The sequence below is a fragment of the Coturnix japonica genome, chromosome 7 (genome assembly GCF_054131305.1).
Source record: "Coturnix japonica strain WE chromosome 7, WE-NBRP24, whole genome shotgun sequence".
NCBI lineage: Eukaryota > Metazoa > Chordata > Aves > Galliformes > Phasianidae > Coturnix > Coturnix japonica.
The window spans coordinates 23,508,155-23,521,204 of record NC_140669.1 but is presented as its reverse complement, the minus strand read 5'-3'; the positions used below and the strand labels follow the sequence as shown (position 1 = coordinate 23,521,204).

General features: G+C 44.7%; 2 protein-coding genes across 3 annotated transcripts in view; one reads left to right on the top strand and one right to left on the bottom strand.

Moving 5' to 3' along the window:
• ALS2 (alsin Rho guanine nucleotide exchange factor ALS2) overlaps positions 1–13,050 on the bottom strand; it is a 67,645-nt gene that overhangs the window by 51,496 nt on the left and 3,099 nt on the right. The window lies entirely within an intron of this gene.
• CDK15 (cyclin dependent kinase 15) overlaps positions 1–13,050 on the top strand; it is a 31,808-nt gene that overhangs the window by 17,192 nt on the left and 1,566 nt on the right. For both annotated transcript variants that reach the window (XM_085552746.1, XM_015868118.3), the window contains 2 exons: positions 6,030–6,078; positions 8,544–8,683. In XM_085552746.1, coding sequence (XP_085408872.1) covers positions 6,030–6,078; positions 8,544–8,683 — 189 coding nt within the window. The remainder of the gene's footprint in view (positions 1–6,029; positions 6,079–8,543; positions 8,684–13,050) is intronic.

Sequence of the window (13,050 nt, the reverse complement as noted above, 5' to 3'; positions counted from 1 at the left end):
AACATCTTTTCAAAGAAGTGGGTGTTGCTCTGTGACCCAGTCCAAGATGCCCCTCCTTTGATTCTGGTGCATGAACACTAAACAGCCCCCATTTTCACATGGTAGCCACGACTGGCTGAACAATAACCTGGTCTCACAGTCGAAAGGGCTGGAATCCTTCACACAATTAGCTGAGACACATTAATCAAACCAGCGTGAAATGGGAATGTGTCGCTGTCCACAGCAAGTTTAATTTGGATAGGGAGTGAGCACAGAGCAGGCAGCCGGAGGAAGCACATTCTTCTCTGACTTGCTGAAGGCTTGGTTGGGTACTCTACAAGTTCTGAAGGGAAGAAAGACCTGCTCAAGTGTGCAACAAACTGATGACAATTTTTTTTGACAGCAGTCATCTCTGCCTACAAGGCCAAAAACTCTCCCAATACTGTATTGAGGAATACTTGAAAAGTGGGAGCACCAATGGTAAACTAATGAAAAAATTAGTAGGGACAACATAGAATATTTGGGTTGTCTTGAGCAATAATTCCTCCTAACACTGTTTTGCCTGAGCAGCAGCACTGTCCTCCTTCGCTGCAGAAGATGCCAGTGACAAGGCTGGGAGGGGCAGACATGCACCTAGGCAGCATGGAAATAGCTCCAGTCAGTACAAGCAGTTTTCAATCCTGAATTGCTTTCAGACTGGATAGAGTGCTTTGTTAATGGACTACAGTGGGCCAGAAGTGCCCTGTGCCGTGATGCTATGATGCTGGTGGCATTTGTGGCTGGAGCAGACAGAAGTGCAGGAGTCAGTGCAGGAGAGGATGCTCTTGTGTGGAAACATCCCACCATGTTAGCAAGAATATGGAAGAGGGGTGCCGAACCACTGTTTGGGTCATTACCTCTGCCAGCTGGACAGCCAGCATCCTTTCCCTTCCTCAGAGCTTGCTGAAGGAGCTCCGAGCTGCTCCAGCCACACAGAGGAGCCAAGCAGATGGCAAACCTGGGATGTAGAAACCAGCCTGCTTAGAATAAGGCTGTGCATATGTGGTTAGACTATGCTCTAGTCATGAACTAAACCAAGTCAGTTTCTGATGAGACTGCCAGTAAAAAGGCAAATCAGTCTCTTCGTTTAAAGCTATTTGCTTTAAACATGCCCTGAGTACTTCCCCCTTCTTCCTTGAGGCACAAGCGCTGCTGTCCCCCCAGGACACACTCACCAAGTGGAAGCTCTGGAGCTGCTTTAGGAAACCTTCCCTCTTGAGGTTGTTCCCAGCCCAGTGGAGTGAATCCCAGTGCCTGGGACTGTTCAGATAAGCAAACAAACTTGGGAAGCTTCCCCAGATCTGATGGCTTGGATGCTTTTAGCTAGTCCTATTGATGTTTGCAGTGAGCACAGGCAGCAAACAAACAAACAGGTTCCTGCCTGAGGCAAAGCACGAACACGCGCAAAACAAAGCTCTGAGGTGTGATCCTATTCTCATTGAAGTTGATGGCAAAACTCCCACTGGATTCAACAGTGTAGGCTCAGCCCCAAACTAAGGTTGTTACTGGAAGGGTTCCTGGGCCAGGTGGATTAGTAGGAATCTTTGAAATGAAAGCTGGAAACCTTCAGATGTTTTCCTGTCGCTACTGTGGGCTTGAGCACATCCTTCTGCAAACCCTGAAGAGGAGACAGAGAGTGTGAGAATCAGGCACATATAGGGCAGCTGCAGGAAGAGCAGCTCCCCTAGCTCCACTATGGAAAATTGGCAGGGGAAGAACTGTGCAAGGCAATACTTGTCCACCTGTGCCCGTGCCCTCTTGCACAGAGAAATTCAGAAATGGTCCCCATGCCCATTGCCTGAAGTTTGTTGAAATCTCAGCCCACACCCAAACCCAGGTGAGAAGGGAGACAGGCAAGAAACTACTCCTTGGCCAGCCCCGTAGCTTCTGATCTCCCGCTTCTCTGTCCACCAGAGATCTGGGGCAGTGAATTAAGCACAGCCGTAGAGCCTCAAAGCATGACATTCTCCCAACCCTGGCTTCAGATCTGGCTCCTGCAGAATGTGCAGGGCTGGGAGAGCTCCAGCCCCATGTCCCAGTGCACTCACTGGCCCTCTCCCCAGTTCTCTGTGCTTAGGAGCCTAGCCCGTAGCGACAAGGCTTTGCCCTGTGTTTGTTCATTTGTTCTGTTCTCCTCATTTTGCTTTCCCTGAAAGAGGCAGTTGTAGCTCTGTTAACACTATTTTTGAAAGCTCTCATGCTGTGTGAGCTCAAATCCTTGCATTAATCTACTGCTGTGTTCATTTCACTGCACTGAAAAGCAGGGAGTTTAAATCCCCTCTAAACACCATTGGTGACACCAGAAGGCCAGTGTTTTGATCCAGCCCCATTAATGGTTACAAGTTTGAATCTAGACAGCAGGGGTCAAGGGCAGGAAAGGATTAAGAATCACAGCCCATGACATTAAGCTAGTACTTTTGCCAAACTGGGAATACTGGAGCACCCAATGCATTGTTTTATGCCTCATTTTTCTGACATCTGGATTGCAAAGAGAGTGAGCAGTGCTTATTTGTTTATAATGCAACTAGCTCACTGTGAGCTGTAACTTGCTGTGAGCGAGCTCTGCTCCTCCATTTATCACACAGACTTACTATTAAGTTTCCTATGCCAGGTAATATCTCCTCCCTTTGCAGGCTCATGGTGCTCACTTGGCTTTTTGAGCTACATTAATCGTTTTCATATTAATCCTCGTTTTTCAGATGTCTGCAAGCTTTGCTATGCCAAATGAGATTTAAAAGCTTTCCAAAGTGAACTCTTCCTCCTGAGAACGTTTAGCATCTCCTGCTTTACCAAAATGCTACCGGCAGATGGAGGCAACAAGCAGCAGGCAATGAAACACAAACATCAAATGGCATTTTTGAAAATGCAGATGAAGTCTGAACTCAGAATGCTGCTTTTTTAATCTCACTTTTTTATGCTGATGCTTCATTTAATAAATTGGCTGGTTGGAAACTGAATTCTAAAATGATGAAATCCTTACTGCCATTATAAACTGCATACTGCTTTGATCCCAAAAGGAAAAGCTGTGCTGCAGCTAAGGCGCAGTATACGCTGGCCAGGCTGGAGGGAAACTCCCTATCTGCCTGGCACTGGGCACAGGCTGCACTTTGCAGCCTGCCACACGGGCAGAGCTCATCCTGTCCCGCAGCCACGGAGATTTCACTAATGAGAGAAATTTTCTCTGAGAGCCTGCAACCTCAGCGCCTTCATCCAACAGCATTAGGCATCCTATTTCTCTTCATCAATTAGGAAAGTTTAACTTTTGTCCTCTGGCTTGCTTGCCTCATTATCAGTTCATTAGCCACTTCCACCTGGGTTTTCATGTAGGGAGGTATTTCCTCATTAGCACACACTGCACTGCATACTGATAGAAAATAACAAACCCAAGCACTACCTTTCAGATCTACTCATACCGTTAAAAAAGCCAATCAGCCCTACAGGATCCCATCATTTCATGTGTGTATCTATCATCACTGTAAGATGATTAAATCAGTAGTTCATCCACTTTTTTAAGTGGTATCTCTCGCCTTTAAGAAATAGCTGTTTACACTGTTTTACAGTTTTTGATTGGTCTTAATCTTTACAGTAGGGAAAATATTTACTGCTCTGCTCTCACCCTGCTCAACACAATGGGGTCCCAGAATTCTCTGCCAGTTTGTCTATATGGGGTCAGTCAGGAGATTAATCTGAACTGATTTAAAGTGGATTAGTTAACTGCATTAAATCTTGAGTAGAGACGCAGTGTTTTCTTACCCATATCTTCCAGTTATAATCAAAGCTCTGTCTACTCAAAGTGGCAAGTTTGGCTGTCCTCACTCAAGCAGAATTCTGCACTGAGAGATTTGTTTGCTGGGACAGCAGTAGTTGCCTTACTGACTCTTATACTTCCCCTTATAGACAATTGTCAATCTCTGAGTTATATAAATGTTAAATTATTGTCAAGAATCTTGTTCAAGATGTAGCAATTTGAGTACTACTCACAGTTCCCTGCAAGTGAGCTGGTATTACTATCTGTAAGGTAAGGAAAATCCAGGTTCCTCTTTATTTCACACAGACAAAGTAATGTTCCAGTTATATTTCACTGAGACCTTTTGCCCTGCCATTAGCAACTGAACTGGCATTTTTTGACTTCTATATTAAACTCCTTAAAGAATATTAACATTAAAAGATTTCAGTAAAGTACAATATTTAAGTAATTTCCACATTTTTGTTAAATACTGAAGGGATTTGATATATTTCCATGAAATGTTTCCATCTCAGTGAGTCAAAACTTTCTGGCACATTGTTGCAGCATCTGAAAGTTTTAGGCCAGCTCAGTGAAGAGGCAAAACTTGCCTCACAAAAAACAACAACTAAAAACCTTTTAACTCAATTCTCTTCTCTTTTTCCTGGGAACTTTACATCTCTACTTGGTACAGACACTTTATTTCTACACTTTTATTACAGTTGAAGGGGAAAGGAGAAGGAAAGAGGACCTAGAGAATATGTTAATAGTGATCCAAGAGGAGCATTCTGCCAGAGTTAATCTCAGTGGCTGACCAGGGAAGAGGCTACTAAAGATACATAATGTCTTTATAACTGTGATAATTCCAGAGCTCTGGCACCTAAGCAGTCATGAATCCTACCCCAGATTCTATTGCCATTTACCGCTTTACAAATTACCTTACTATTAGGGTGTAAGAGAGTGCTTCAGCTGTGACCTGTTACTTACTCCGTGACAGACAGGTTTAACAACCTGCTTGCATTGCTTAATGGTGAAAGATTGCTGCTGGAAAGGTTAAGTGCTGAAAGTTCAGCCATTTGCACTTTTTCAAATTGTCTGTGCATCAAGTTAGACAGAGTGACCCAGCCCCAGGGCCTGCTGCTCTCAAAATGGCTGCACAGGTTGAAGGCAAAGGGGCCTCCTGCTTCATCTGCAGCTGGACACTTCTGTCCCTGAACAGTGTGGCTGAGCAGCTTGGTGTGCTCCCTGGCACAAAGAAGGGCAGATGCTCTAGGACTTTGCAGGATAAGGCCTGGTCAAAATTAGAGGCCATTATACGCCAGTAAACTGGCAAGAGAGCAGTGGTGCTTGCCTCCAGGTGGCCTTGCTGTGGGGTATGCTTATTCAGTCCCCAGCTGGAAGAGAGGGCTATGCCACTCTTGCTCCCTTTGTCATGACTAGGGCACCTTTCATCTTTGCTGTCAGCAATGGTGCTCAGGAAAATGTAGCTGAGTATAAGTTACAGCTTTTCTGATGCAAGAAAATGTCTTCATTAATCAGCTGCAAGGAGAATCTTCCACATGCAAGCCATTTATTCATATCTAAGCTTGAGAAAATTCATGTGTTGTAAGAAAACATCTGAAGAATGTGTTTCTCCACATGTTCCATTCTGTTTAGAAATGGTCCTTAAAGAATGGCAACAACAACACAGCTTTCCAAAGCTGCAAACTCTGCAATGTTCCTGTCTGATAGAGATGCTTGAATCAGTAAGCACAAAGCATGCATGAAAACGGTTAACACGATGAATGATGAACTTAGTGAGGAACTGACAGCAAGAGCAGTGGGCAAAAACAGGGTGGAATCCAAGTGCATGTCCACAGTCCTTCTCCCATATCCACGAAGGGAAGCCCCATGTGGCCATATGGGAACACATGGATCCTCAGTAGCCCTTGTAAGTAATAGCTGGGGATGCAGACCTGCAGACCTCTTTCTGCTTCCTCACTGTGAAGGCTTTGGGGACTGATGCTGCATTTATTGAAGTCAAAGCAAAGACTGTAACTGTAACAGATGGAGGCCCAAGGCCTGCATTCACAGTGCACGTAAGGAAAGGGTTGCAGAATTGGAACAGTCTTATTAACATCAGTGCTGGTACCCAAATCCTATAGGAATAATGTATATTTATAAATATTAAAATGACAGATTCTATGGGGCCCTTTGAAATTCTGAGCACATGTTTTTGTAAGGGCTCAAAGAATGAGTTTTGGCTTGATTTTTGTTTCATCCTGTGATTGCATATTACATTTTCTAGAACTCGTTGCTTCCAGGAGACCTCAGAGACTTCGAGTGATCTGTGACAGGTAAGCTACCTGTAACGGCAATGTCAAAATGGCCTCTGGGTTTATTTGTTTCTTTATGCAATCATTTAACTTGAAATGAGCTCTTTTGGCAAGCTGAGGAAGAGCAGGGTGGCTCTTTAGTAAAAAGTAAATCTAACATCAGTTATGCAACTGGTTTTGAGAGATCTCAGTAGAGGTAGGCACATAGTAGGGTTATTATTCTCTGAGGAGGAGGGATTGTTCTCAGATAAGCAGCGATTCGAGGACATTATGTGCAGCTTTTTGTGGGGCACAGTTTGATTCAGAAGGTCCTGCTTTCCCAGGCCCTCTTGTCCAGACCAAAGACAGGCTTTGCACTGTCTCAATTTTCATTTCTAGAAACATGCTGTAGGAACATTGCTCAGCAGATGTAAGGAAGACATACCAAGGTAGCATTTACACAACACAATGAAACAATCCCCTGATTAGTTAGGAGAGGAAAATTCACGTTCTTCAGGAGTCAAAATCTGCACTACTGGGGCCTTGGTTACATACCTCAGCTTGAACAGTCACCTACACCACCAAACACTCCTGAGCTTGTAAAGGAGAGGAGCATTTTTCAAGCACATATAATGTGCATGCACACACAAACATAGATGCAAGCATACATATAAATATTAGCAAAATAAATGTACCAGCAGGCAAAGTGCCTAACAACTCAGAGCCATTAACATAGCACTCCCCATACTGATTTTGACAGGTCTCTCACACACAACAAGCTTCACAGATACGCAGAAAAGTATAGATAGGATTTGTCCTCAGGACTCAGGTCAAGAATCAACTGTTCTTTGTGGATGTAGCCATATTTTTCATCATCGATGTTCATTATCTGTTCAGCTTATTCTTTGGATTCATCCCTGCTCAAAGGAAAAATGCTGTCCTTTAGAGCTGGGTTTTTCCTGCTGTTCTGAGTTGCTAAACAAACTTGCTGAAGTTTTCAGCAAAGCACAGGTTGCTGAGATGCCAGCCACTGTCACACACATCTTCAGTAAGACACAAAGTACATCCCAAGCCCCGATAACACACGTCCTAGAACAGAAGAGACCCTCTCTCAGACTGAACAAAGAAATAACTATATTCCTCGAAACTCTGCTGTACTGCACTTCTGCTTTTTGGCCGTGGGCCCTTGACAGGCTCCCTCACTGCTGCATGCTGACGGGCCATGGCAGAGCTCTGGCTGCGTGTGGGCTGGCCCCAGACCTGTGAGGCATCCTAAGGCCATATTAGCACTCTTGGCTCTTGAGAAGGAAAGAGCTGCTTCATGCAGACTGCTCAGCCATGACTCTCCATGGCCAATTAGGAAATCAAAGGGGGGCTCTGTGCAGAGCTTGCCTGTCACCGGGAAGCCTGAGCAGTGGTGGGAGGCTGCCAGGGTGGCAGCTTGCAGCAACTGGGTTATGGGGCAGCAGGGCTCAGGTAAGACCCCACCATATCCTGGGTGGCATGGATCTAGTGAGCACCTCTGGATGCTTCAGCTTCCTGTCTGCCCCTACACCCCTGACTGCTCAAACTCAAACTGTTCTGCAGGAGGTGAGAATTCAGCCCTTAAATACCACAGTACCACAGTAGGATGGATACCTTTTACAAATGCTTCTTAGACATTTAATACCCTCAGAACGAAATTGGTGCTGTGTCAGATGCCTTGTGCAGGGAGGGGAAGCAGAGGGGTGGCCGTGGTCTCATGGGAATGGGGCACTGGAGGCAGAGGGATGAAGCCCAGAGGAGTGGGCTCTATGCTGAAACGTGATCAGAGCAAACAAACAAAGTAGAAGCTGTAAAACTAAATGACTGTTTTTATTTGTTTGCTTGTTGGTTTGTTTTCTCTCCTCCGCTTCCTTGTCCCCAGCTGCGTGCTCCTCTAGGAAGCAGCTGCTTGGCACTGGCATCTGCTGGGCTTGGAGCATGTGTGTTTTGCATCTACTTTAATCTCTCACCCTGTAAAGCAGACTCAGCTCCCTGAATCCTTAACACATTTTAGAATCAGATACATGACTGGTGCTAGGGTAGGAGATAGGTATAGCTATTTCCTTTAGTTTTCCAGTTTTGACCTCCGATCTGTTCGGTGGACCACTCAGGTAATTCTGTGCACTCGCACTTCTCCATGTAAATTGTTAATGTTAACCTTTGACATTCCAGTTATGCCATGTAAGATGCAATTCACCCAGCAGCATTTTCCCTTTTACTCACAAACAGCTTTAAAAAAAATACCGATTAATTTTCAAAACTCCCTTGAAAAGATAAGCCTGAGCTGAGATCCCAGATATATTCCTCAATGTAACCAAGCTCACGTGGCAAAGTAAATGTCCTAGGAAACCATGTATCTGTAGTATCCAGCTCCTGTGGGTCACTATCCCTGCATCAAGCTCTGAGAAGGGCTGGGTCTAATTTTGTTCTGTCCGTCTGGCCTGTGCTCATCTCCTGCACTACTTTTCCCCCTGTTTTGCCAGGCTGAGCAGGGTGCCAGCTGCAGAGGACTTGGCCTCCAGAATGCTCACAGCCTTCCCTTTGGGGCGAATCTCTGCACAAGATGCCCTTCTTCATGGCTTCTTCAGCCCTCTGCCTCCTCAGCTTTATCAAGTGCCTGCTGGTAAGCTGACCCTTGATTCCACCTCACCAACAAAGACCTACTTCAAATGGCCATTCACTACAAGTTGCTTCAGTACTTTGGACCTGGACATCTTGTTTCTTCCTGCCCTCCCTCCCCCCCCTACTCCTGTATGCTGCAAAATTTAAATGCCAGTGCAAATTCCATAGCTTGTTTTTCCATTTTCTTCCACTCGACCACAGAGTTAACAACAGAAGTGGACCTGGATGGGAGGTACCCATGCTGCGCTTTCAAAGCTGAGGTCTATGTGCTTTGATGGGCTGTTTGTCCCCCATTCTATAACCCTAGGGGCCCCAAGCTTTTCCTCAGGCTGGCTCATGCTGTGTATTCAGTGTAACTGGCATGCTGGTCCCTCCTGATGTCCTGAATTCCCAGCTGCTCAGCATGATGTGCTAGCCCTAGTTCCCTTGGTCTGCTCCTCCTGCTCCCTTTGATGTTTGGAAGCAACAGCTGTTCCTCATACCCTGTCACACCAGTTCTCCCTCAGTTTTACCTGCCTTATTTTCTTATCCCCTTGCTGCCTCTTCTTAAGCACGCAGCTGCATATACACGTCACACACATCTGCCTTTTCTTCCCTGAGCTGACGATAAATATATATAAGGTCTCAGAAGCTATAGGTTCTGCTTCTCAGTGGGAAGAGCTCCCTTCCACTGGGAGACAGGCCAGAAAGCCCCGGCATTCTCTGCTGTCTCCCAGGCACCAGCTATGCTGGTTTGTTTTCCAGTGTTTTTCTTTTAAAGATAGGGGCAATTAAGAAGAAACCTTCTTAGACTGTGTTGTCAAGCTATTTGAAAACTTAATTTCTGGTTTCTGTGACATATCCCAAGTGAAGGAACAGCCAGCCGGCATCTCTCCCAAACTGCTGCCCTTCTGAAGGTGCTGTGTGTGCGTGAGCAGGAGTGAGAGACATCTGCATTCCTTTTCTGTTCACCCAGCCACAGAGCACAAATCTACTTTGACACTTTTAGAAAAATGAAAAGATGGAATCTCGCAGGAGCCTGCCTGTGCCGGGGGTGGGGGGGGGAGGAGGGGAGCACGCACAGCAGGAGGGAAGTTGACTTTTCTTTATACATATAGGGTTTTTTCCATGCAGAGTTTAAATTATGCCTGATAAAAGGAGTTTCGTGGATGTTTCAGTTCTTTCAAACCCTCCTGGCTTCCTCCCAATTAAATGAGGTTTGTCAAAGCCACAGGGCTCTGCTGCTGCCGGAGAGGCGGACAAGCACTTCCCGCAGTGACATCTCCAATCCCCAAGGGAGAAGATGAAAGTGTCAGTGCCACGAGAGAGAGAGAGTGTGGAAAAAAACAGGTACAGAGACAGACAGTGTGAGAGTAAGGGAGAGAGTGAGGAGAAATAGAAGGAATGAGAGAACAGATTGGCATAATGTGTCAGTCTCTCAGACACATTTCCAGAGATACATTTCACCTGGGTTTCTACACAATCCTATATTTATTATCCTCCATATTGCAGCTAGAAATACCTTTTGGACAGGCAACTGCATGGCAATAACTTAGCAACCAGTGTACTGAGGGCAGAATCAAAGTGTGCGGGGCAGAAACCAGTGCAGTATGGTCATGCAAGACCATATTCATGAGTGACTCATTAAGCCTGTAAAAATTAGGCAATTCTGAATGATTTCCCACGTAGCCATCCCTATTGCCATAAGACACTTGTTCTCTTGTGTCATTTTAGTATTGCACCATTTCAGAATTTAACTGTATCATTTTAAAATTCTGGTTGCTATGATAACAGTGCAGGTTTTAAATATATTCTGTTCCTACTTTGTTCTGAAGGATGCTGGCTATTAGTTCTCATCCTCTGAAGGAGAAAGTTAAAGCAGAAGGGCAAAGAATGAGTTGGAGATGAAAGGTGAGAGGAGGAGGAGGTTGATCCAAGGTGTGTGAGAGTAAGCAGGAAACAACATTAGAAAAAAATAATGTTCCCATAAGAAATTATTTTCTATTATTATGAAGTAATTGTAGACATAACTGTCCTTTTTATAAGTTGCTATGACAAGCTGGAAGCCAGAGGATATTTTTCAAAGGTCAGTTCCTGGGAAGAAATAATTGGAGAAATCAGAGTTTCAAAGAACCCTTCCGAATAGCATCTTTCTCATTACTGAGGAGAATACGAACGGCCAGACCCTGGCTGCTGCCCTGGGAATGGGGAGGGGAGCAGGGGGCTCTGTGCTTCCTGGTCAGCTCACAGAGTGGGGAACAAGTTGCTGCTGCTTATGCTCATTTGGATGCAAAGTGCTAGGAAAAAATGAGTAACTCATGCTGCAAGAGAAGACTCTGTCCCCTGAGAGCATTTATTGTCCTTTTTCTGGCCTAAGCCAATCCTGAGACAATTATCTGTGCAGTATAGCCCTGTACTACAGCATCTCTGATAAAACTTCAGCCTAACCTTTGCCACCTGCTAAAGCAGAATGTTTTCTGTCCAATTAATCACTCCTGGAAGAAAGATGAGATTCTTGAATCAAGAAAGCATGAGCTGTGCTCTCAACCCAGTGTCAGTCCTGAAGTGCAGAAAGCTTTCTGAGGAGGTATTTTACTCTGCTGTCAGGTCAGACACAATAACAATTACAGTTTAATATTCTTAATCACAAACTTGGTTTATTTCCATCTGTTTTGGCCACTGATGGTTTATTTCCATCTGTTTTGGCCACTAATGCTCTAAAGCAGGCTGGTAGGCAGGGAGGGTGAACAGTGGAAATTGGAGTTAGCACCAGTGGGTTGCCAGCAAAATGTATTGTGAGAAGAGCTCCAGCCACGAAGCTGCTGATCAAACTAGGCTTGCTCCTTTTGGGTACAGGCAGGCTCCCTGAAGCAATTCAAGATCATTGTGCCAGGTAATGGTAACACTTTCCTGTTTGTCCTAAAACTTCCCCATATTTATGCCTTTAGAGACAAGGAGAGGAAAGGAGTTTTGATTTTTACAGAGAACTATTATTTTAATGTTTGTTGTATCTAAACTTGCACAAAGCAAGTTTAGGCAATGGGGATATTAAGGATGCAAGCACTGCCTACCAAAAATCCCATTTCCATTGGGATCAGCTAACTCTGGTAGCTGTTAACACAGGACATACATAAAGAAGAGCTGGCTTTCACAGACAGCTTGTTTGGGTTGGCTGCTTTCCCTGTGTTCTACATAGCTGAAAGGTTTTTACACTCACTCACATTTTTTGGCTTGTGCACTTTGCCACCTCTGTATACAGAAAATGGACATCCTTCACTGAAAATCAGATACATACACCTAGAAATGGACATTTCCACCAGGTGTATGAATCTGGTTTATAGCATGTCTATAAGGGAATAAGCCAAAACTGGTGTTGAGTAGTAAGTCAGCTGTCACTTCTGAACCAGAAGCAGTCTTTTTCTGTGAGCTGATAAAGCCAATCTTCACTTAACTCAGGCAAAATATCCCTCAGCTCCTGTGGCCTGATCTCCACAGTAGTGGCTTGTGAAAATACTGGCAGGACTCTGAGGTTTTATACTATGTCATTATGTCACCATTCTCAGAAAGAGACACTACAACCTCACAGATGTTTCCAGGCAGCAGCATGCCAAGGACACGAGCCCCTGGACATACTTTCCTGCTTAAGCTCTTCCCTGAGAATTGTCCTGGAGCAGCCATAATGCTTGCAGGTTCAGGAGCACAGGGTGATGGAGAGGACAAGGAGAGTTTCCTTTGCTCACTCCTCAGCTCATGCTTTTGCAAAAGGATAACTGGCACCAAGTTTGGCCCACATGACTTGGGGAAACAAAGTCCTACAGACATGGATCAAATGCTCTGACTCCCATTGATCTGTAGCCAGAGAATCTCTACAAAGGTCCTATTGTTCGTGGTGATGAACTGCTCTGGGAGGGAGCACTGCTAATACCCTTCACAGAGGCAGACGCTATTGTATCAGAGGTTGGCAGACATTTTTCTGTTATTTGTCTAATTGTAAAGCTATACCTAAGGTTTCTTTAATTTCCACTTTCCTCTTAATGCTCTTAAATGCAAATCTGAGAAGATTTAGTTGTTTTTTGTGAAAGACGTGCAGACTGGAAGTTCCATGTACTTATTTCCCATCCTCAGGTGCACTTCTGCCTTCAGCCAGTTATCAGCAGAAAAGAGCAAATGGGGATGCAGCGATCAGATTTCTAAGGCACAAAAGTTAAAGCTAAGTTTGAGATTGTGACAGCAAGCAGCCATGAGCCTAGGAACTCAATTAGCCTGAAAGACAACTATCTCATTATCTTTCCTAAAATGATATAAATACATAAGAATATAAAAATTTAAAATAAACTCACTCTCTATTGACTGTCTAGATGACTGAATTTCACTGCTCAATTTCTTTAA